The 26,529-nt window shown below is 34.0% G+C and overlaps 1 protein-coding gene across 2 annotated transcripts in view; it reads right to left on the reverse strand.

Annotated features, from left to right (window-relative positions):
• The window catches only part of ADAMTS17 (ADAM metallopeptidase with thrombospondin type 1 motif 17), a 511,869-nt gene that overhangs the window by 476,955 nt on the left and 8,385 nt on the right, over window positions 1–26,529 (reverse strand). For both annotated transcript variants that reach the window (XM_074234214.1, XM_074234213.1), the window contains exon 3: window positions 11,594–11,759. In XM_074234214.1, the coding sequence (XP_074090315.1) occupies window positions 11,594–11,759 (166 nt within the window). The remainder of the gene's footprint in view (window positions 1–11,593; window positions 11,760–26,529) is intronic.

Consider the following 26,529-nt stretch of genomic DNA (forward strand, 5'->3'; position numbering starts at 1 on the left):
AGTTTAATAATAACAGAAGTCCCAGCAACTAGATAGCAAGCCAGCAGGGAGGATCCCAACCCTAAGCAAAGTCTCAACCCTGAGAACAACAGAGTAAAAGACAGGACTTGGCTAGGAACAATCCTCTGTTAAGTCAAAATCTGGACATAAAGGAGGCAAAAAAACCTCTACAAGGCAAGGCCTGGACTGCATAGGCAACATCTTGAGCCAGGGATCAGAGCCCAGCCTCAGCAAAATAAAAGCTTTAATGTACTCCATTTACCCCAGGAACAGAACTAAAACAGCAAAGATGAACAAAAAAGCTAAAAGAGCATTCGCAATAGAAAACTACTTTACAGACAAAGATGATAGCAATGCCATGTCTGAAAAAGAAAGCATTGAAAAAGCTCTCATAGGGGAAGTATCAAAACAATCTATAAATTGGACTCAAGTACAAGAGCACATCAAAGAACTTTAAAAGGAATTTAAAAATTGAAGAAGAGAGGAAAAAGAAAATTGGGAAAAAGAAATGAAAGTCATGCAGGAAAACTGAAAAGTTGACCAAAGAAATCAATTCCATTAAAAATAAAATAACCAACTTGAAAAGGAAACATGTAAGTTAATTTAAGAAAATAAAATCCTAAAAATAAGAATTAGAAATCAATGAATCTACAAGACTACAAGATTCCATCAAACAAAATAAAACAGCTGAAAAAATTGAAGAAAATATAAAGTACCTTCTAGGGAAAATGAATGACCTGGAAAATAGATCCAGAAAAGACAATCTACGAATCACTGGACTACTAGAAAGCCTGGACCAACAAAAGAACATGGAAAACATCATGCAGGAAATTATAAGGGAAAACTTTCCAAATCTACTAGAACAAAATAACAATATACCATTGAAAGAATCCACAGAACCCTTCCAGAAAGAGAACCTAGGAAAAAAACTCCAAGAGCTGTAATAGCCAAATTCCAGAACCCTCAAATAAAGCAGAGAATATTGCAAAGAGCAAAAAGAAACAATTCAAATATAAATGGAACACAATCAGACTAACACAGAACCTATCAGCCTCAACATTGAAGGATCAGAAGAAATGGAATAACATATTTCAGAGAGCTAAGGATCTGGCATTGCAACCCAGAATGTACTACCCTCCAAAATTCTGCATATTCTTTCAGGGGAAAAAGATGGATGTTCAATGAAATAGAGGACTTCCAGAATTTCCTGACACAAAGACCAGAACTGAACAGAGAATTCAATTACTAAAGACAGGACTGAAGAGTTGCATTAAAAAAAATGGTAAATGAAAAGGGGACTGAAAAAACAAAACTGTTTGAAACAAATGTTGGTGGACTATCAAATTGTATACAACCCTAAAGGGAAAATATAACACTTCTTAAATCTTTAGAACGTTACTTCTCTAAGGATAATTAGAGATTAGAATATAATTTAAGAGAATGAACCTAAAGGAATGAATATAATTTGATCTTTTCTCTCCATTGTAGAAGTCCAAGATCTCATCACTATGTTTGAGACAAAAAGCTCTGAAAAAAAAAAAGAAAGCAGGGGTATTATCTTTAACATGTGTCTCATTAAACTTTGATTCACTTTAATCACAAGGTGCTAAGCACCAGAGTCCCTTTTACTTAGAATCATTTGTAAAGTTATCAGTGAAACCTCCAGGTACTTAGAGATCTTCAAGATTCTCTCCCTTAATTAAATCAGTTAATTAGGGTTTGAATTAACTGGTGTTTTACTTAACAAGGGGTTAAAGTGTGTGTGGGGGGGGGTAAAGTGGGAGATACAATAGGCCTTGCTTCACTTAACAAGATCTTAAGCACCTTGGCTGGGGAGGGCAGGAGCTAAAGTGTGAAAGAAAATAGGTCTGGGGAGAGGGACACAAATAGTTCAAGAAATGATATGGCTCTGGATGGTACTTTAGCTTGTAAGGATTGCGTGTTTTTGAAAGATACTTGAAAAGGGAGTAAGGTAAAAAATGATTATAATTATTATTTGAAGCAATTTGAGTCAATGCTGCTTATCAAGCAATCAAGTAAACAATCTATGATGATACTGAGTGGAATATTCCATCTTAAGCGTTAATATTGGGGTGGCTAGGTGGCAGTGGATAAAGCACCTGCCTTGGAGTCAGGAGTACCTGGGTTCAAATCCGGTCTCAGACACTTAATAATTACCTAGCTGTGTGGCCTTGGGCAAGCCACTTAACCCCATTTGCCTTGCCAAAAAAACCTAAAAAAAAAGAGTTAATATTGCTAGTGAAGTCCTCTCAGGGTTACAAATCATTAAAACAAAGACAGACTATTACCCTTAGACTATTCTTAGAAGAGAGGGAGAGAGGCCTTGCATTCCCTCAGACACCCTCCCAATTCTGCTAGAGAGTGAAACAGTGGACTATTTCCAGACAGACCTTGCATTGATTCTGTTAGGGAGGGAAATAGTGGAATACTTCTGGAGAAGAGACCTTACAGTCTTAGCCACCTGTTTGATAATGGACTGTGAGAACAGTAGCCTGTCTTTTCTTATTTGAGAAGTGCTGGTAGAATCCCTTAGAAGACCTTGCATACTCAGACCGGAAGGTCATTAGAAATCTTCTTCTGATCTGGATGGTGAGGTAATATTTTATGAAAACCTTTTATTCTTTCTCTTTGTTGCTGGGCAGATTTTTCACATAAAGATTGTAACTCTAAAAACCTTAACCAATCAGGTTGGAAGAAAGGGGGCTAGGGAAGGGGGAATCACACTAGGCCATATAATCTTGCTTGACTGTCACCTCAGGGCAGCTCCTTGATCCTCACTACCTTTGTGAGACTTGGGGGTGCCTTTTTCTTGAAAACAGTCAAAATAAACTTTCCCTTTTGCTCAGAGGAGTCTCTATATTTTTAAGTGGATTTTTATTCCATGCAATAACTTGATAACAATAGGATCTTAATTGAACTGTGATTGTTGATACCTGATTAATAATATTAGAGCGATAAATAACATGAAGGAGAGATGCACAAAGATCTATAATTTTAGAGGAAAAGAAGGTGAAAGCTGGTAAATTCTATTCGATAGATTTAGACCAATGAGGGAATAAAATACATTCCAAGTTGGGTTTAAAAACTTAACTTAATCTACAAAGAAAGGGGATGGGACTGGGAAAGGGAAGGATATGGGAAGAAGAGATTGATAAAAGGGAAGGGAAGGTATAATGGAAAATAAACTGAAAGTTAATTTTTAAAAGAAAAGTCAAAGGGGAAAGGTAGAAAAATTTTGGTGAGAAGGATTAAGAGAAAAGGAAAGAGATAGATATAAATGGAGAGGGTGGCTAGGTGGCGCAGTGGATAGAGAACCGGCTGTGGAGTCAGGAGTACCTGGGTTCAAATCCAGCCTCAGACATTTAATAATTACCCAGCCCTGTGGCCTTGGGCAATCCACTTAACCCCATTGCCTTGGAAAAAATCTAAAAAAAACAAATAAACAAAAAAGATATAAATGGAGAAAGAGAGCATTGAGGGAAATCCAGAATTAGTAATCTTATTAAATGTGAATGGGATGAACTTCCCATAAAACAGAAATGGATAGTAGAATGGATTAAAAACAGAATCCTACAATATGTTGTTTACAAGAAACACATTTGAAGCAGAGTGATACACACTGGGTAAAGCTAAAAGGTTGGAACAAAATATATTATGCCTCAGCAGAAGTAAAAAAAAATATGGGATAGCAATCATAATCTCAGTCAAAGTAGAAGCAAAAATCAACCTCATTAAAAGGAATAAGGAAGGTAACTACATCTTCTTAAAAGGCACCATTGGAAATGAAGCTAATATCATTACTAAACATGTGTGCACCTAGTGATATAGCATCCAGATTCCTAGAGGAAAAACTGAGTGAATTACAAGGAGAAATAGACAACAAGACTTTAGTAATGGGAGACCTCAATCACCCTCTCTCAGAACTAGATAAGTCTAACAACAAAATAAAAAAGAAGGAAGTTAAGGTGAATGAAATCTTAGAAAATTTAGATATGATGGACGTCTGAAGAAAACTTAATGGGGATAGAAAAAAACAGTACACCTTCACCAAAAGTGACCATGTACTAAGGCACAAAAATCTTAAAATCAAATGTAGAAAGGCAGAAATAATAAATACACACTTCTCAGATCATGATGCAATAAAATTACATGTAATAAAGGGTCAGGGAAAGATCAACCAAGAATTAATTGGAAATTAAATAACCTTATCCTAAATAATAGGTGGATCAAACAGCAAATAATAAAAATCATCAATAATTAAATCAGAGAAAATTATAATAATGAGATATCTTATCAGAGGGAAAACTTTATATTTCTAAATGCCTATATGAATAAAATAGAGAAAGAGGAGATCAATGAATTGGGTATGCAAATAAAAATGCTAGAAAAACAACAAATTAACAACCCCAATTAAATACCAAATTAGAAATTCCAACCCCAATTAAATACCAATTAGAAATTCTGGAAATCAAAGGAGAAAGATTAATAAAATGGAAAAAAAAGAAAACCATTGATCTCATAAATTAAACTTAAGAGTTGGTCTTATGAAAAAAACAGCAAAATAGACAAACCTCTGGTTAATCTTATCTTTAAAAAAGAAAGAAAATAAACAAATTACAATTATCAAAAATAAAAAGGGTGAACTAACCACCAATGAAGAGGAAATCAAAGAGATAATTTGGAGCTGCACTGCCAAACTGTATGAAAATAAATTGGACAACTTGAGTGAAATGGATGAATATTTATAAAAAATGCAAACTGCCCAGATTAACAGAAGAGAAAATAAATCACTAAACCCCATTTCAGAAAAAGAAATTGAAGAAACCATCAATAAACTCCCTAAGAAAAAGTCTCCAGGTCCAGATGGATTTACAAGTGAATTCTACCAATCATTTAAGGAACAATTAATTCCTATTCTATATAAAATATTTTAAAAATAGGAGAGTAAGGAGTTCTGCCAAACTCCTTTTATTATACAAACAAGGTGCTGATACCTAAACCAGATAGAACCAAAATTGACAAAGAAAATTATAGACCAATCTCCCTAATGAATATTGATGCAAAAATCCTAAATAAAGGGTGGCTAGGTGGCGCAGTGGATAGAGAACCGGCTGTGGAGTCAGGAGTACCTGGATTCAAATCCGGTCTCAGACACTTAATAATTACCTAGCTGTGTGGCCTTGGGCAAGCCACTTAACCCCGTTTGCCTTGCAAAAAACAAAAAAAAAATAATCCTAACTAAAATTTTAACAATGAGACTACAGCAGGTCATTACCAGAATAATACATCATGATCAGGTTGGACTTATACCAGGCAGGCAGGGATGGTTCAACATTAGGAAAACACTCAACATAATTAAACATATCAATAATAAAAGCAACAGAAATCATATGATTTTCTCAATAAATGCAGAAAAAGCCTTCAATAACATACATCATTCCTGTTACAAACACTAGAGAGTTTAGGAATAAATGGAGTTTTATTAAAATAATAAATAGTATCTACCTAAAACCATCACCAAATAGTATATTTAATGGGAATAAACTCAGAGCATTTCCAATAAATACAGGGGTGAAACAAGAATTCCCATTATCACCATTACTATTCAATATAGTATTTAAAAATGCTAGCAGTAGCAATGAAAAAAAAAAGAAATTGAAGGAATCCGAATTAGCAATGAGGAAGCAAAACTCACTCTTTGCAGATGATATGATGATATACCTAGAGAACCTGAGAAAATCACCTAAAAAACTCCTTGAAACAATTAACAAATTCAGCAAAGTTGCAGAATACAAAATAAACCCATATAAATCATCGTGAACAGCAAAGTTGAAGGGCAAGAGATAGAACAAGTAATTCCATTTAAAATAACTGTTGACAGCATTAAATATTTGGGAATCTACTTCCCAAGACAAACCCAGAAACTATACGAATACAATTATAAAGCTCTCCTCAACCAAATAAAGTCAGATCTAAATAATTGGAGAATGTCAAATGCTCATGGACAGATCAAGCTAATATAATAAAAATGACAATTCTTCCAAAATTAAATTATTCATTCAGTGCCATACCAATGAAAATACCAAATAACTACTTTACCAAGCTAGAAAAAAAATAGGAACAAAATTCATCTGGAGCAACAAAAGAGCAAGAATATCAAGGGAACTGATGAAAAAAAATGTAAAGGAAGGTGGCCTAGCTCTACCAGATCCAAAACTATACTATAAAGCAGTAGTCAACAAAACTGCCTGGTACTGATTAAGAAATAAAGTAATGGATCAGTGGATTAGGATAGGTTCAAAATGACTACAGCAACCTACTATTTGACAAACCCAAAGACATCTGCCTCACTATTTGACAAAAATTGTTGGGAAAACTGGAAAATAGTATGGCAAAAACTAAGCATAGATCCACAACTCACAACCTATATAAAAATAAGGTCAAAATGGATAAAAGATTTGGACATAAAGAGTGATAATGGATAAATTAATAGAACAAAAATATTCTATTTAATCTATGGAAAATGGATAAATTTATGACCAAACAAGATCATAAACTGCAAAATGAATAATTTTGACTATATTAAATTAAAAAAGGGTTGCACTAATAAAATCAATGCTGCCAAAATTAGAAGAAAAGCAGAAAGCTGGGAAACAATCTTCACAACCAGGAGTTCTGATATAGGTCTCATTTCTAAAATATATATAGAATTGCATCAAATTTATAAGATCACAAGTCATTCCCCAATTGATAAATGATCAAAGGATATGAAGTTCTCAACTGAAGAAATTAAAGCTCTAAATAATCACATGAAAAAATGCTCCAAATCACTATTGATTAGAGAAATGCAGATACAATGAGGTATCATCTCATACCTATTAGATTGCCCAGATAAGAAAAAGGGAAGATGATCAGTATTGAAGAGGTTGTGAGAGGATTGGGACATTGATGCATTGCTAGTGGAGTTGTGAACAGATCCAACCTTTCTGGAGAGCAACATGGAACTATGCCCAAAGGGCAATAAAACTATTCACATCCTTTGACCCAGTAAGTCCAATTCTAGGACTATATCTAGAAGAAATTATAAAAAAATGGGAAAGTCCTACATGCTCCAAAATATTCATAGCAGCTCTTTTTGTAGTGGCAAAGAATTGGAAACTAAGGGGATGCCCAGCAATTGGGGAATGGCTAAACAAACATGAATACTATGGAATATTATTGTTCTATAAGAAACCATAAATAGTCAGACTCTAGAGAAGCATAGAATGACTTATGGGATCTGATGCCGAGCAAAAGGAGTTTAGAGCCAAGAGAACAATGTACATATCAAGACCATTATTAGATGAACAACCTTGATGGAAGCGACTCTTCTCAACAGTCCAGAGAACTAGGACAACTGTATTAGACTGGTTATGGACTATATTATCCCCAACCAGAGGAAGAAAAACAAAACAAAACACAGAACAATCCTTCTAAATCTAATGTACACTTTATAAAAATTATCTCTTATGTATCTCTTTCCCTTAATCCTAAGTCCTCATGACAAAAATTATTAATTTGTAAATATGTGTAAAAAAATATTTATGTAAAATACCAACCTGACTATTCCCTGCTGAGGGGACAGGGATGGGAAGGGAGGGTGGAGGGAAATTGCGTAACTTAAAAATGTACCTGTACAAATGGATGAAAATAAATAAATATTTTTTTAAAAAAAGGAATGAGATGTTGAGGATGACACCAAGGGTGCTAGTCTTGATGAATGGGATGATAATGGTGCCTCAACAGTAATAAGAAACTTGAAAAGAGGAGATTGAAAAGGAGAAAATTAACAAGTTCTATTTTGTACATGTTCAGTTTGAGATGACATTGCCTTGAGATGTCTAGGATATATTCAATTTGAAATGTTCAAGAAGCATTTGTATATGGAGGCCTGAGGCAAGGTATAAAGATCAAGAAGGACAAGGCTAAAGAAACAGCTAATGCTTTGGCAATGATGAAATCACTGATAACTTTGAAAAGGACTGTTTTAGCTGAGACTTCTCCAGTACAAAGAAAGCAGCAGGATATAAACTTTCTAAATATGTCTTTTTTTCCTCTTCTACTTTTTTCTTTTCTTTTCTTTCCTATTCTTTTCTTTTCAGACAAAGTTTCCTTATTTTGACATGGCAAGAAGTACACAAATTACTCACAAGCCTGATTCCACTCTGGTCAAGACAAGAGCTTTGCCTGACGTTTCTTTTTTTTTAGGTTTTTTTTTTTTTTGGCAAGGCAATGGGGTTAAGTGGCTTGCCCAAGGCCACACGGCTCGGTAATTATTAAGTGTCTGAGACCGGATTTGAACCCAGGTACTCCTGACTCCAGGGAGGGTTCTTTATCCACTGCATCACCTAACTGCCCCTGCCTGACATTTCTAAGCTAGGTCAGTTCATCCCTTCTTCATAAATCTCGTGGTTTCCCTCATTCCCAAGATCTCACTATATGATTGTCAGCCTAGTACAGGTATCTGATTGGCTTAGCCCACTGCAGCTTAGAACTTCTGAACTCAAGAGATCTTCCAGGCTCAGCCTCCTCAAAAGTAGTTATTAGAGCCATGCATGACCACACCCAGAAAGTATATTAATTTAAAGAAAATTTTTATCTCCTTACTTCTATATAGTATTATAAAGGTACTTAACAGATAAAAATCTTGAATTTCATGGAACACAAAATTGACCAGGGTAAAAAATTCTTTCATAAGAATCATTTTTCAAAGCTGTTAATAAGGATATGATTTTCTAATCCCCAACTAAAAAGAACAGGAAAGTTCTAATTTGTTGTAGCATTCTTTATTCATTTATAATTCATAACTTCTCAATTCTCAAGGGATATGCATTATCCAAGCAATATTATCATTGCAAACAAAACAAAACAAAACAATTGGCTGTACCTTGTGCTAAAAAACATCAGCTTGGATGGAAAGCTGTCTATGCAAGCAGCAGCTGTGTTGAATATCATGTCTTTTTTATAAATAGCAAAAGGATTCAAAAGTTGAGTCATGTAATCAGTGTACTCTGAGTCATTGCTCAGTTAAGCAGAGAAACACAATACTTTCCTTGAGAGCAAAATGAGGGGTACCAGAACAGAGAATGAAAACTTCTAAGAGCCAATACTTAGAGGTTACAGGGTGATTTAAGGAAATACAAGCAATAAGAGAAAGCACACATGATTAGTCAAAGACACATAACAGTAAATCTGGTAGTGAATAGAAGTTATTTCAATCTTCATCAGATGCTATAAACTGGGTGACCTCTTTTTACAATATATTATAATGAACTCTTACATATGACAGTAAACATGAATCAAAAAGAAATATGGTAAAGAACAAGCATTTGTTCTAGAGACCTAGGTTCTAGTTCTGGATCTACTCTGCAAGTAGGAGTATTATCTTGAATAATATCTGTGATCTTAAATTTTTCCATCTAAAAACCACCACTATATAGTCTCTTGGTTTCCTTCTCATATGATTTTTAAAATATATTTTTATTGCTTTAATTGAATGTTTCTCAGTCATAAATAAAAAATTAACTTTCATTTTGTGAAGTTCAGATACAAATACATATAAAAAAAAGAATAGAGGATATAGACTAGAATACTTTGTTCCAAATGGGTAAAGAGTGGAGTAGTTTGGGGGTGGCTAGGTGGTGTAGTGGATAAAGCACAGGCCTTGGAGTCAGGAGTACCTGGGTTCAAATCCGGTCTCAGACACTTAATAATTACCTAGCTGTGTGGCCTTGGGCAAGCCACTTAACCCCATTTGCCTTGCAAAAACCTAAAAAAAAGAGTGGAGGAGTTTTGATTGTTTTAATGGTTTTTGACATGTTAATATATTTTTAGAATATCTGTATTTGTTTCTATTTATTCTTTTATCAATGGACCTGGTAAGTAGATTGATGTGGAAAGGCTAAGCTAGTATTCCAATGGTAGCCATCAAGATAAATCAAATTTATTTTCTAGTATGTTTTAGGATTGGGTACTGAAAGAGATATTTGGAAAATTGAGAGCTCTTGATTGCAATGGGATTGAATTGTTTCTCCCATTCAGACTAATTAAATTACCATGTCAAATTGCTAGGCAATATTTTAGGGACATTAAGATCACATTTAGTAGTAATTAACATGCCTCACTCATGTCTTATGCAGAGGAGAAGAAAAGGGAAAAAAGAAGTGGTTTAAATGATAAAGAAATGAGGAAAAAAGAGAAAGGCAGAACAAGTTTGAGCTTGTCCATGTGCATAAGAACCCAATGATCAATTTCCTGATATATATTATGATTAAGGGATATTATAAGATTCTGCTCAAAATTGCATTTCTATAATATGCCATGAACTTTGTTCTCATCATATCATATCATATCCAAAGTATTACTCCCCTAGTGTGAACAAAATAATCAGGAACTTTGTATCCAAAATGGAATAAGCTAAGGGCAATGGATGCAACTTTGTCTCCTAATCTCTCTGAGTTACCATGGGTTTGATTATGCATATGGATTTTCTAAACAGGTTGTGGGAAACAAAGTGAATACAAATTTTATGGGAAATGAATAGGCAAATTTTAAGGGAATATTATTGTGCCATAAAAAGGAACAAATAAGGAGAAATCCAAAGAAGTATGAAAGACTTCTGTAAACTAATACAGAAAGTAGAAGGCAGAACTAGTACAATACAATTCACACAATACTAAAATGATTACAATGAAAAATGACAATAAAAAAGTAGTTGAAATTACATTAAACATAACAATCAATATAGGTTCCAAGAAAATGAGAAAACTTGCTTTGTTTTTTTGTGTAGAGAAATGAGAAACTATGAATACTGAAAGTTGTCAGATACAGTATCTGTGTCCATTGGTTTTTGCTTAATTTTTTGCTTTGTTACCAAGTAATATTACATAACTCAAGACAACTTAAGCAATGACAATGATCCTATAAAACATATAACACACACACACACACACTAATACACACAAAAGGATCATAGAGCTTAAATTATACAAGACTTCAGAGATTATATAGATCAGCCTCCTAGAGGTGAGAAACCTGAGGCCTAGGATTTTAAATTTTGTCAAACATTCCAGGGCAAGATTTGAACCCAACTCCTCTGACTCTAAACCAAAACTCTTTTAAAACAGGTTATGCAAAGGATTTCCATTATTGGCTAGTTTAAAAAGAGATTTGAGAATTAGAAGAGGATGTTAAATGTTATTAACCACCAGAGACATGGAAGAGGCTGTGAAAATTTAAAGGAGTTGAATGTATCCCCAAGAAGAATTAGACAAGATCTGGCCATTTTCATTACTAAAGCTTTGCTTTGAATAAGGGTCAATATCATCATGGGATCCTTTGTCCTCATCTATTAATATCTCTGCCCACAGTCAATATAAAATTATCTGGGCAAAAGGCAAAGAAATTGCCATGGGGGGGGGGACAAAAACACCAAGAATTATAGAATTTGATTTATGTGTAAGATTTGTTTATTTGGAAAGAGGGGAGAAAAAAAACTATTTGCTTAAACCACTGTGCCAATTCTCAAACCCACCTGTTATAACTGTGCAGAGTTCCTCAGTTATCCATGATTTAGCAGGATCACCAGAGTTTGAAGATCTTTTCCGCCTGACCAAGTGTTCTCGTCCACTGAATGAGCCCTGGGAATTATTTACTGGTTGGATTAGCAATTGCTCTCTTCCAATCTGGATATACCCAATCTGTATAAAAGGAAAAACTTGAATGTTTATCATAATCATTGCCACACTGTTGCACAGTCCAAGTAGCAACATATAAACTTCATTTGATTTCTTTAAATGCTTGGAGTTTTCTTCTCCTTTGAAATCTCACACTTATCCTTGCCCTCAAAAATTGGTTTGCAAGTATGATTAACGTACAATACCAAAATTGAAAACAAAAACTGTGGTTGATTGGAACTTGAATTTTGTGCTTTCTTCTTCCTTTAAAAACCCTACTTTTAGCATTAATTCTAATAACACAGGACAAATGGCTCACCCTTTAGGAGAGTAATAGTTCTTTGTTGTCTCTTTTGTGAAACTGCCAACAAAACAAGATAACATCACTGACAGCATTTCAAAAAAGATTACACCTGTTCCTTTATTCTCTTTCATAGCCTATACTTTTTTATAGCCTAGAATTTCTCTGCTGAAAGGTACTCATTTGTAAATTAACTACACAGAATTCTTTTGGAAAACACTGAGCTAGAAAATATAGTTTAGTCTTAGATTTATTCCAGGACACCCATTCTCTCTTTTCCTTTCAATTTCAAACCCACTTCCCTCATCACCAAAAAGACTACCACCATCAAATCATAGGGCTGAGTCAGATGAAATGGCATTGGCTTAAGAGTAGAGGGGCAGCTAGGCTGCACAGTGGATAGAGCACTGGCCCTGGAGTCAGGAGTACCCTGAGTTCAAATCTGACCTCAGACACTTAATAATTACCTAGCTGTGTGGCCTTGGGCAAGCCACTTAACCCCATTGCCTCGCAAAAAAAAAAAACCCTAAAAAACAAAGCAAAACAAAATAAAAAAGAGTAGATAAAGATTTCTCAGTCACACTTATCAATTTTTTTCAGTAATGGCAGTCATTCAAGTGAAATGATATTGACCCCATTTTAAAGCTATTTAAAATGGAAAAGTAACAACCTTCTCTGTGGAAATAAAAAGCAAATCAAGCAAATAGAGTTCCATACTACCCTTAGACCTAAAAGCTACAACTGATCAAGAAGGGGGTGAGGCTGTTGTTTCTCCTCTAAGCAGATATTCAAGGTTTACATTTCATTAGAACCTGTGCCAAGAACAACTGAGAGATTTTACTGCACAAATAAAACTGTCTGAAAGTGGCACTGTATGACCTACAAGGAAGCTTAGATTTTCTTTCTTTTTCTTTGAAGGTACAACTTTTATTTGCTCACCCATACACATTAGGGAAAATGGAAGAAATGGGGGCAAGAGGGTACTGTTTTGTGATTTTGTTAGAATCTTGTTTGCACCTAAGGGAAGAAGGAAATAATTTTAGAACCTCTCAATGATCACATTTTTAAAAGATTATATTTGTCAGAAATAAAATGACTTTATATCATGATGCATACAAACCATTAAATCAACCCATCAACCCACATGAATCTCTATAGTCAATTTATATTCAAGTAACTATTCTTTCCTATGTATTGTATGAAAATTCCCTCACTGCTGTAATATAAAATACAATTTAGCCTAATATTTGGTTTCCTAGGAAATGTTTTCACAAATACTGATAGTGAAAATTATTATTCATTCAACTGTGTAGTAGTAGATAAAGCCCTGGGTACCAAGACTTGAATTTATGCCCTGTCCTTGATACCTAGTCATGTAACCTTCAGCAAGTCATATGATCTCCATTCCACAATACTGATTTGCCTTGATAGAAAGAGTGTAAAGGGTCCAGAAGTGTATTGAAATAAGGATGAAGAGAGATCTTTTGGATCAAAATAGTCAGGAGATAAAGCCAAAGAAAACTGTGATAGGGTGGCATGAGATTGTTTGTGTAAAAGGTATGAATCGAAGTGTGTGTGTTAGAGATAGGGTGCCTATCAGAAGAATGAGAGAGGATATGTGAAAGGGATGTAGTATGAGAGACCATAATAGATCTAGGAAGAAAAGGATTGAAGTGAAAACAGTGGTATAGCTATGAGAACAGACACTTGGTAATAAGGCGCAAAAGAGCCAGGATTACCAAGAGCAACAAGTATTTATTGCCTTATGAATTTATCTCATTTGCTCCTCCAACCATCCTAGATGCTATTATTATTCAGTTGGGAAAACTGAGGCATGGGTTAAGTGATTTGTCCAGGGTCACACAGCTTATTAGTGTCTGAGAACAAATTTGAACTCAAATCTTACTTTTGTTGAATTGTTTTTACAATATTTTTTGAAAAATTCTTGCTTACAAAGAGTGGTTCTCTGATATAAGATAGGAAGTGGGTTGTGTTTAGAAATTGAAGGACTGTTAAAAATCAATAAAAATGTTTAAAGAAAAGGGGGAAAATGCTATCAATCTAAAGAGACTGACATGAATGCACAAGAAACTAATCAGACAGCTAGATAATGTAGTAGACTGTCCAACTTGAATCCGAAAGTCCTGAATATGAATTTTGCTTCAGAATTTAGACACTTACTAGCCATCTAATCCTGGCCAAGTCACTTAATCTTGCTGGGCTTTATTTTCCTCAGCTGTAAAATAGGGATAATAATAGAGCATAACAACCATATGGAGTTATAAGGATTAAATGAGATAATATCTATAAAGTACTTAGCAAACTTTACAAAACGATATATAAATTATCTGCTATTATTAACTTGGATTATTACAATATATACAGAAAATGAAAGTGATGATGTTTAGTTGAGGCTAAATACTTAAGATTAACACAAAGGGAACACCAAGGCAAGAATGAGCTGAAAGCCTTTAATGTGTCATTAAATGAATGAGCAAATAAATAAATAAATAAAACAAAAAGGATGGATTTTTAAAAAAAATTTATTAAGGCAAGAAAAAAGTCAAAGAATGACTAGGAACACGCTCAGAGCAGATGGAATAATAAGACAATAGAAAAAGGTAAGACTAAGTCTTACTTTGCTTTCCCCCCCCCCACCTTAATACAAGGACTTTCAATTCATCCTACCTTTAGACAAGGAAATATAGAACCAAATGAGCAAATTAATTCTCTAAGGTTCAATTTCCAACTTAGTGCCTGTGGCAAACTTAAGAAAGTGACCCCAAGGCTAGTAGGATAAAAGAATTATTCAAGTCAACTTATTTTGAAACTTTCAGCTGGATTGAGTAAAAGACTTCAGAACTTTAACTTAGCAGTGATGTGAGGATATTTCTTCCTAAAGGAAGACTGGTGGTTGCTATTAAGGCTAAAGTGAAGAGGAGCTTACCTAAGATGTTACTTTGGTAGGGAAAAAAGTCTGTCATCTAATGGTTTCCTATTCTAACTAAATTTTTTCTGGTAAACTAAGTGCTAAGTGCAGATTTTCTAAGCTATTTTATGATTATGGTACCCCAGGACAATGCCCCATCACCTTCGTAATGGTTCTTCAGGGACTTCAAACTAAATATGTATTCATTTAATGAGAGCAACTCACTACCTTTAACATGTTTAAGTCTCAAGTTCCAAATGAACTACACTCCAAGATTCTGGGGAGTGGGGGATATAATAATACCTGAAACACATGATCTTTGAAAGGTTTTGTAGAAATTATTTAAAATTATGATAAAGGTAACAGAACTGAATTGTGGTAAGGGTATCAGTTTTCAAAAACGAGAAGATTGATTCTTCAGCTAGTACACCAGTAAGCTTGATTTTAAAAAAATCTTGAAAATTCTAAAATATATGAATAAAAGAATGATGTAAGAGCATTAACATAAGGAAGCACTGATCACTTAAGCATCAGAATGAATTCATCAAAAAACAAGTCATGCTAGGGGTGGCTAGGTGGCACAGTGGATAGAGTACCCACCCTGGAGTCAGGAGTACCTGAGTTCAAATCTAGCCTCAGACACTTAAAAATTATCTAGCTGTGTGTCCTTGGGCAAGTCACTTAACCCCATTGTCTTGCAAAAAAAAACTAAAAAAAGAAGTCATGATGAATGATTAATAAACTAGTTAATCAAAGAAAGTCACAGATATAATATGCAAAATATTTGACAAAATCTCTCACAATGCCCTTGTGAGCAAGATAAAAAGATACAAACTAGAATCTAGCATAGTCAGGTAATTTCAAAACTAGCTTTAGAAATAGATCCAAAAAGTGATGATTAATATATCTATGTCAGTCTAGAAGAAGTTTCTGAGTGAAATGTCTTAGGAATCTATGTTTGGTCCTATCCTCAATATTTTTATCAATGCCTTGAATAAACTTATAAATGGAATACTTATCAAGCTTTTGTTGAAAAACAAAAAATCCAATGTTCTGCTTACTGGATTCCACAGTAAGGTGTGAATCTCCTGGCAGACTGAAGAATAAAAGAAGATTGATGTAGCTAGCAAGTTAAGATCAGAATCATAGTAAAAACAAGCCAGCATCAAGCACAAGAAATAAAACACAACATGGGCTAAAGGGGGAAAGTATTGGGAAATAGTGTTAGAGGTAAAAGCAGTGTTGAGGCCAACAATCAAACAAGATCTGAGTGTGGGTAAGGAATGAGTAAGGTCTGGGATTCAGACAGCAAATAAATTAACAACCAATTCTCTGTCCTAATGACAGTTTTAAGTATTCAAAAAGATTTACCTAAAGGTAGTTTAATATTCCACGCATTTAATACTCAAGTAAGAACAATAAAAGAGGTAGGCAAAATTAGATTGTTATATTACTTACAGTAAGCAAACATGTCCTTATGGAGTGAAAGTAGCATGTGAGCACAGAAGCCAATGTTGAAACAAACGCAGAAGCCAAACTCATTCTACCTATTCTTTTTTTTTTCTTCTACTTCCAATTGCTTCCAAAATGGATGAAAAGAAATCTATATTTCTATTGGTTCATTGCGTCCCAGTTTCTCATTAGTTTTTACCATTCAAGAAACACCAGCACACTCATGTCATCTTGAGGGAATTTGGGGCACAACACAAAGCAGAAACAAATGACAGCTTGTCATCCCCTGTTGTTCGGCACTTTTCCTCTTTACATTATGTTTGTTTATTGAAATAACAAAAACAAAGGAATTTTAATGTATTATTTCATCAATAATAGTATAATGTTTTCAGAAATGAATAAATATTACAAGCACAGTTCCATCTATGTATGAAATTAATATTAGTACGGGTGGAAAACATTGCTGCGCAGTTTAAAAACAGTGAATTTAAGGAATGTAAATTTGCAATTTCCACAGTAGATGACTTTTCAGGCAACCTGTTAAAAGTGCCATTTTAACAACTGGTTTGCCAAACTCAGCATAAAATTAGGTATTGGTTTTACAACCAGTGTGAACCAAACTGAATTCCACCATTGGATTCAGTTTACAAGGTTTCAATGTCAGCCAAATTTTAAGTTGCGTGGAGCACAAAGTTATTTTCTACTGCCGCCACTCAAGTTTAATGAGTGAGTCAGAGTCCTAGGTCTGATCCTTAGCCAGACCAATACTCTCATTGTTTTAGGAGAGGCTTAAGTTAAAAGGCTTCTGTCACTTCCACTATTAACATCCTTCATAGCTACAATTAGGTTCATGAGACCTCAGTTGGCTAAGAAGGACCAAGCATACCAGATGACAGAGGTACACAAGAAGGTCATGAAAGACTATGATGAGTACTAAAGCAAGATGAAATTTTAAAAGAGATAAATGTAAAGTCTTCACCTTAGGTCAAAAAAATCAATGGTACAAAGATAGGAAGCAGAAATGTGACTATACAATGGAAGACAATAATTCATGTAAAAAAATCTGGAGTTTCTAGCAAACAGCAAGTTCAAAGTCAACAATATGACTTGCTAATCAAAACATATTGATATGCTCTTTCTCTGCAAATGTGAAAACATCATGATTAGGATGACAAAAAAGAAAAGTCTTGCTGGATTTTCCAACTCTAATATTACATTTGGGGTACTATATTTTAGTAAAGAAGTTATCAAATATGGAAAACATCTTGGAAAGTACAGTCAGAATAATGGGGGATTTGAAATCTTACTTTAGAGATCAGTTTTAGAAATTGATGATGTTTAGCTGGGGAATTATTTTGGAACACAATAAATAAACGAAAATTCATTAAATACCTACTATGTGCCTTGCAACTAGGGGTATAAATATAAAAGACAGCCCTTAAGGAACTTATATTGTATTTGGAAGGAGAGGGAGAACTTACAATATGTCACAGTTAAATGAATGCAGACTACATAATAAAAAAACAAAGTGATTGGATGAAGTGAAGCACTAAATCTGGGAAAATTAGGAAAGGTCTCTTGAAGGAGGTGGCACTTTAGTTAAGTCTTGTGAAGGTGCATATTAGGAGAATGGATTTACAAAAGCACTGAATAATTTTAGAGGGTGATTTATAAGAAACAGAGAGAAGGCCAGTTTGTTTCAAGCATAGAATAGATGAAAAGTTAAGAGTTAAATTGTAAAGACATTTTAATTTTTTTTTTAATTTAAGGCATTGGGGTTGACTTGCCCAAAGTCACACAACTAGGCAATTATTGTCTGAGGCAGAATTTGAACTCAGGTCATCCTGACTCCAGGCCAGTGCTCTATCCACTGTGCCACCTAGATACTCAGATTGTGAAGACTTTTAAGACCAAACAAAAGAATTTGCTTTTTTTCTAGAAGCTATCCATGAAAGTTTCTTGAGCAAGGAGGTGATCTGTGCTTCAGGAATATTGATTTACTAGCTATGTGGAAGATGGATTGAAGAAAGGAAAGGCTGGATTAAATGAGATCAGTCAAAAGGATATTACAATATCCCATGCAAGATTTAAGGATACTGAAGAATAGTTAGAGTGTTTGGAAGAGAAAGAGATTCTTGAAGTGTTGAGGAGATGGAATTGAATAGAGTTGGCAATTCATTAAGATGAGAAGAGTAGTGAGTCAGAGTGAAAAATCAAAGATTACTTGTGAATAGTTATATTATGGTCATTAAAAAAGAAAGTTAGAAGAGGTGGTGGGCTTAAGGGGAAAGAAAAATATTTTCTAGTTTGAGCATACTCTGATTACACCTGCCAAAAGATGTAATATTCTATTACAGTAGAAATCTCCCTCTTTGCCATGGGATTAGGGGAAAGTTATGCTTCAATATCTGTTCTCTGAGGAAAAGTTTTGAATTGTTTAGTCACATTAAACATATGAGAGAGGTGAAATTCTTGTTTCTATAAAAGGAAGAAATAAACTATGGACCTTCAAGATAAGGGGAATTTAAACATTCACATTCTGAGTTAAGACTGGGAAAAATGGGAAGAGAAGATATTGTTTGACCAGCACATGTTTAAAGATCTTATGAAAATTATGCTCTCTGCCACTGGGCAAAGTTCAGATTCCATTTTCTGTACATGCAACCCATATAAGAGGAGGGAAGACATATCAAAGGGGAATATATAGGAGGTGGATTGAAAAGTTGTAAGCCTCATGGTACCTAGTCTATAGGCAACTGAAGGAAGGAAGGATAAAATACCTCATTCTTGCTTCTATACTCTGTGTGTGTGTGTGTGTGTGTGTGTGCGTGTGTGTGTGTCTAACAAGTATAGTATGCCTGTTTCTTGCAAGAACTTAAATAAATTGTGGCTACTTCATTTACCCTTTAGTCTTTAAGAAGATCCTAGAGCATTTCTAACATATAAATTTTTTTTTCAATTTGTTCCTAGTACTTAACAATTACATGGAAATGGTGCTTCCATTGAATAGACTTTTAAGCGTGATGACAGCAACATATCAAATCTAAAGGAACCTCTGAGATAATTTATTTCAATTCATACCTACAAAAAGAACCTCATCTGAGACAACAGTAAGAGGTGGCCACCAGTCTTTGCCTGTAGATTTTTTTAAAGAGAATTCTTTACTTCAAGAGACAGACCCTTTTTGTTTAGAAAGTTTGTTTTCCCTTTGTTGAGCTAAAAAAGGGACTTTTACTATTTCTACCCAATTCATCTAATTCTGCCTTTAGGGCCTAAGATAAATGAATATAATTTCTCTTACAAATCCTAGGACCAGAAGGAAGTTACTCTACTGCAAACATTTTCTTTTACAATTTTATATTATAACCAGAGTTTTCATGTACATTGAAATTATGAGAGGATGCTTTATTATTTTTCATTGTCATCTGGAAGAGTGGTGTTGAAATGATTTTGATTCAAAGGCAATAGGCATCAGTAAAACATTTAAAAAAATAATAAGTTATTCATTTTAAAAGATTTTGTTTCAGACCAACATATACACATACATATACATATACATACATATAGAATAATCATTTTTCTAAAGCAAGTATTCTTAATTTTGAATATCACATATTCATTTGGCAATCCAGTGAAGACTGTGGACCTCCTTTCCATAATGATTTTTAATCCTTAAAGGAAATGCTAAATTTCATTTAGAGGAGAGTGAAAATAAAGATGAAATTTTTTTCATATATATTCACAGATCCCCTAAAGTCTATCTATGGATCACATGTCTAAAGAGATATGTTAATCCTTTCTCTATTGAAATTGTGTTAAATTGTGTCTTCTTAAAATCATAATGTCCTTGTACTTGTGGAAAAAAAGCATGGATTCATCAGCTCTGATGACTACACCTGACTCCATTACATTGGGAAACCACCAATAGCTCTCATTCTATATGAATGTTTAAAGTTCTTTGCCCATGTTGGGAAAATGCCTCTACTTAGAGACCCCATGCCAGTTCTCAGCTCAGAACTCAGCCAGCTGTTTTTTGGTTATCATTTGCAGGCCTCAAAGCCAGGTTTGTTCTCATTAGGATCAAAGAGGAACAACAGAAGATACAGAGTCCTTTCTTTAATACTAGTATTGTGCATCCACCATCACTTAGTGTCCCTTACCCTTAATCCCTCTATTTCTGTACATTGGCTGGGGGCTGATCACGTTCTTCCTACTTGGACTAGCAGTTACTTCAACTCATGAAAGTCTGCGTGTTGACAGTAAAGACTTTCGGGGCAGCTAGATGGCACAGTGGATAGAGCACCGGCCCTGGAGTCAGGAGTACCTGGGTTCAAAGCTGGTCTCAGACACTTAATAATTACCTAGCTGTGTGGCCTTGGGAAAGTCACTTAACCCCATTGCCTTGCAAAAACCTAAAGAAACAAAAAAGACAGTACAGACTTTCAATCTTATGCCTTGCTTGTGTTCTCTAATATATGAGAATTCTTGATTTCAAATTGTTTGGGTAGTTTAAAAGTCCACTGCTGCTATGATACCTCTTTTTTACTTGTCTGCCATCAATTACAGACCATTTCTCCTATCAAATGCAGGAAAGAGTCATAATTTATACTTTTATCTCCATTTCCAATATAATTTATTGATGTCCATACTTAAAGATCTTCTATTTAGCAACTTTGATAACATCAAAATATTCAGCAGCAGGGGAAAACAGAAAACATGGTCATGTGGGGTCAGGAAAACAGGATCAGAACCCAGCGCTGACACATAGTAATTGTATAAATGGTATAAAATTCTTTATCTGTAAAATAGACTTGCAGTACCTAATTTGCAGAGTTGTGATAAAAGCATATGGCAAACTTCAAAATTCTAAAAATTAGTTAAAAGTAATAGAACTAATATCCTAAGTATCAAGATAGAAAATAAACTACCTAAATAATTAATTCTTCCATGTCACCAATAAGTCAACAGGAAGAGTTAGAGAAGATTAAGAATAACTATAGAGAGGTGGCTAGGTGGCACAGTAGAGAGCACCGACCCTGGAGTCAAGAGTACCTGAGTTCAAATCCAGGCTCAGACACTTAATAATTACCTAGCTCTGTGTGGCCTTGGGCAAGTCACTTAACCCCATTGCCTTGCAAAAAAACTAAAAAAAAAAGAATAACTATAGAATATATAAAATATTTGAGAGTCTACATAAGAGAAAAAGAAATTATGCAACTATAACTACAAAATATTCTTTATAGACAAAAAAAGACACAATGGACACTCTTGCTTGTTCCATATCATTATAATAAAAATGGCAATACTGACTAAATTAAATAATTCAATGGCATACCAAACTACCAAGAGATTATTTTGGAAAGGCGGCAAAAATGATAATAAAATTCATCTAGAGGAACAAAAAATCAAGAATCATTGAAATTAACAAACAGGAATCAAGAACAAGAAATAGCACAAAAAAATGAGAAAGAAGCTAGTAATATCAGATCTCAACCTAAATTCAAAGCAGATATCATAACTATTTGTACTGGCTAAAAAATAGAAAAGTCAATCAGTGGAACAGATAAAACTCAAAATTCAGATAGGTAAATTAATATACAGTACCATAGTGTTTAATAAACCTAAAGATCACAAAAGATTCACAATTTGAAAAAACTGTTGAGGAAACTGACATAAATTATATTTCGACTTAAATCTTAAAACTATCTAACAAAATAGACTTTAAATTAATGTGACCTAAATATAAAGGATCCAATAATTAACAAATTAGAGCAAGCAATAAAATGTTTTTTGCAGCAATGAATAATAGAAGAATTCATGAACAGGTAATAGAAAAGATCACAAAAAAATAAAATGTACAAGACAATTACAACAACTGAAAAGCTTTTGCTCAAATAAAATCAGTGCAGTTAAAATTACAAGAGAACTAGTGAACTAGGGAAATAAATCTTTGCTTCTCATTTACTCTGATAAGGGTCTCATTTCCAACATATAGGAAATGGATTCAAATATATGAGGGCCATTCACAAATAGATATAGGAAAAAAAAATGAACAGTTCTCAAAAGAAATTTAAGTTATCAACAGACATATATAAATTCTCTAAATCACTTTTAATTAGGGAAATTCAAATTAAAACAACTCTTGAGTTTCCACCCCTCAGCCCTCAGACTAGCAAAGACAACAAAAGAATGAAAATTGTTGAAAGGGCAATGGAAGAACAGGAACAGTAATGAACTGCTTTGGAAACTGTGAATTGCCTCAGGCATCCGGAAAAGCTGTTCAGAATTATATACCAAAAGTCACAAAACTCTTTGGCCAGCAATATTAAGTTTATAACTCAGAGATCAAAGAAAAACACAATGTATTTATTTGTACAAAAACATTTATAGTAGTATTTTTTTTGTTGTATTAAGGAATTAGAAGCTAAAGAGGTAAAAAATGGCTGAACTGCAACATAAGAGCAGATGAAAAGGATGGCTTCAGAGATATTTGGGAAGACTTACATGAATTGATAGAGTGAAGTGGGAAGAACCAGGAATACCATATAAAAAATAACTATACCATCATAAAGAATAATTTTGAAAGATTTAAGAATTCTACAATAACTATCCGTACTCCAGAAGAGCAATGGTGTTGTACACTATGGGACAAAGAGCAAGGAGGAGTCAAGGGCCAGCTTGAGATATATATTTCCAAACATTCCCAATATGTGTGTGCTTGTTTTAATCGACTATAATTATTTATAGGCTCAAAGATTTAGAGCTAGAAGGGTCCTCAAAAGCTATTAAGTCTTTACAATTGTTGTAAGAGAGATTACAACGTGTCTTGGGGGCCCATAGCTAGTAAATATCTCAAAGAGGATTTGAACTAATGACTTCCTAATTTTCACCCCTATCCACTGGATCAACCTAACTGCTTCATATAGCTTGCATTTTTCCTTATTTAAAAAAAAGTGATTTTAAAAAGAATGTATTCCAAAAGAAGAAAATGTCTCCATAAAATAAAATATCTTGCAAAGATTTCATTTTATAACAATTATTCTGTGATGTTGTGTTCATTTGCTTTTTAACTTTGCATCCTGCCTTACTTTAGAAGTTTCTATACCACTTTAGAAGAAAACTGAAAATCAGATGCTGTCTTCCTGAAGCAGTCATTTCTTCAAATATAAAAAATACGTAAGTAAAAATTTAGTTTCATCACCACATAGTATTAGATCAATATCTTAGCACTTTTAAGAAAAAAAAGCACAGACCAACATAATAAAATCTCTGCCTTACATGTTGCTGGAACTGTAGAATGCTATGCTCTCTGCATTTATAAGGAAGTAAACTGCACACTACAATGAATATTTTTAAAGTTTCAATAATATTTGTACTCCAAGGCCTTATGAATTTTTTTTTCAGAGAAAGCTGTGAAAGTCATTTTCTTAATCAGGGATGGGCGCCATTCTTATACTATATGTTCTAGGACTTATCTATTTAGAGAACAGTGTTAATAATTCAAAGTTACCTACATAAATACTTTACTCTGGAAAGAAAAAAACTATTCTACGATCAGATTCTACTTTTTTTTTTCTAAACAGTTTGCTTACCATAAAGGGGTTCATATGTAAAAGGTTAGATGATTCAATACAGCATTTCACTACTTCAAAAAGAAAAAATAAAAATAAAAAATTTGAATATATGCTTGACATGAACCATAACTGCTTAGCTCTCTCTAATGATTTCAAGGGACCTCCTAACTTCCAATAGGGCTTTCTGAAATTAAATTTATAGAGTTGACCTCTCTCCTAATCTCAAATTCTCTCTTTCATATTTTCATGATTTTACCTCAAACTCAAAATGTCTAAAATCAAACTAATTGTTATGCTTCCCAAATTAAGTTACTTTCTAGACTTTCTCAGATTTCTCAATGTCAGGGTTCAAAATCTCAAGTCCTTTTGGGTTTATAGTTCTAGAGTTTTAGTAAAGAAGTTTTATTAGCTTGACATATATATATATATATATATATATATATGTATGTATATGTATATATGTTAAATGGGTTTTCTTGACTGGGGTATTCAATTTAAAAATCCTTTTTACTACCATGTCATCTTTTAATTTCTTGCTGAATTTAAAATATCATTTTATGCACATGTATAGAATGAGCAAGATGAGGCTTCACAGCAGTTCATGTGAAAAAACTGAAGGAATTTAGTGGACAAGAAACTCAATAAAAGTGGACAATGTAATTTGGTGGCCAAAAATGGTTGATCTTAGCCTGATTAGTGAATGTATGGTGTGTTGAACAAGAGAAGTAACCATCTCACTAGTTTAGATGGTATCTAGTCTATGTTCTAAAGAGCAGCAGGACATAAAAGTTGAAAAATTAAGAAGATGGTGAAAAACCTTGAATACCAGGCTAAGGAGTGACAGTGAAGAAACATTTTTGATTTCTGAGCAGAGCAGCCCATTATGCAATCAGTGTTTTCAGACTATCACAAGTAGGATGGATTGATCTAAGGAGAAAGTACTAGGGACCAGAAGATCAATTAGAAGTTTGTAACAGCCAGGGGATGAGGTGACAAAAACCTTGTTGGCCGCTAAGATATAGTTAGCATTTCTTGGATTTTTCTATCCTCTCTCCCCACTCCAGCTTTTACAATATTGTTTTTAAGGTTAAATCTTATTCAGTTCAATTTGTTCATGTACTACAACTTCATAAAATTTTTTATATTAAGAAGTTCTAAAGAAATTATTGGCAAATCCCTTTTATAAAAAATCATAAAGTATTAGGTCAAACATTTCACTCTATTATAATGATTTATTAAACAATGGCTGACCTAGTAAAAGTTGAGTTTGACAAATTTATCAACTCCCAATCTAACCCCTATTCTTCCATCAAATTTCTACATAAACTGCTTTCTAAAAGCATTGAGTTCCCTCATTCATAAATAAGAGTTTCAAAAATGTTTACATCTTAAAGGGACTCAAATAAAAGGATTAGAAATGATCACATTTGCAATGGTACCAAAAATATTGCTTCCTTCTTTTGAAATAGAGATCACCACCTAGAATAGAAATGGCGTCTGAATATATATGTGAATCCCTTTCAATTATTCAGTCTCCATCTGGGAGTCTCTCTTCTCCTAGCCCTTAGTGAAACAAATAAACAAAAAAAGGTTAGGAAGAAATGGAAAGAAGAAAATGGAAAACACATAATGTAAAAATGAAAATGGAAATGAAAATGGAAAGAAGAAAATAAAAAACACATAATATAAAAAAACCTAGAAAATTGATCAAAGAGATAACTCAAGGATCAAATACCTGAAAGTAGATAAAGCAAATAGCAAAGAGATTTTAAATGTCAATGTGTTTTTATATTCCCCATAATAAAAGATGATGCTATTAGTAATCTCCTGAAAATTTGGTTTACCAAAGTTATCATCTCAAAGTTAACATACAGTTCCTTCCCAAATGGCTACCTGAATGAAGGTAGGCTGCCCAGTTCTCCAGTAGTACTTCAAAACTCTGAACTTCATACCAAAATGAATAAATATCAGGAAATCTGATGAACAACCAAAATGACATCTGCAACTCCAAAACTACACAGAAAAGACAACCAAAAGCCCAAGAGCAGAGAAAGGGGCCACCCACCAGCATAAAGAACCTTCCTGAAGTGATCAGAGAAGGTCAATGATACCTTAGCTAGCATGCTTTGTCTCTAGAGGCAGAAAGAGTATGGAACTCCTCTGAGGAAGTTCAGTAGAGGAAGACAGATATCAACACCAGCATGGTGTCACAGCATTCAGTCCAGACCAAGGGGCTATGGAGTAGTCAGTATTCTGTCCTGAGATGCCATAAAGGACCCTGAAGCTCCAGTGCTCTAAACCTCAAAGATCTAGAAGGAATCTAACCTTTGGAATTAGAAATTAGATCAAGAAACCAGAGGACCAAGGGTGAGACTAAGTTTAGTCAACCACCCTATCCAAAAGTGCAGCAGGAGCCTGCCACAAATCCTCAATTCAGAAACTAAAGTTGGAGCCATGAGTAAATCAAAGAAAATAAAACCATTTGAAGAAAGAATTGGAAAGAAAATAAGTTTCTTGGAAGAGACCTAAGGAAAAAAA

This window comes from Macrotis lagotis, chromosome 4 (assembly GCF_037893015.1).
Source record: "Macrotis lagotis isolate mMagLag1 chromosome 4, bilby.v1.9.chrom.fasta, whole genome shotgun sequence".
Lineage (NCBI taxonomy): Eukaryota > Metazoa > Chordata > Mammalia > Peramelemorphia > Peramelidae > Macrotis > Macrotis lagotis.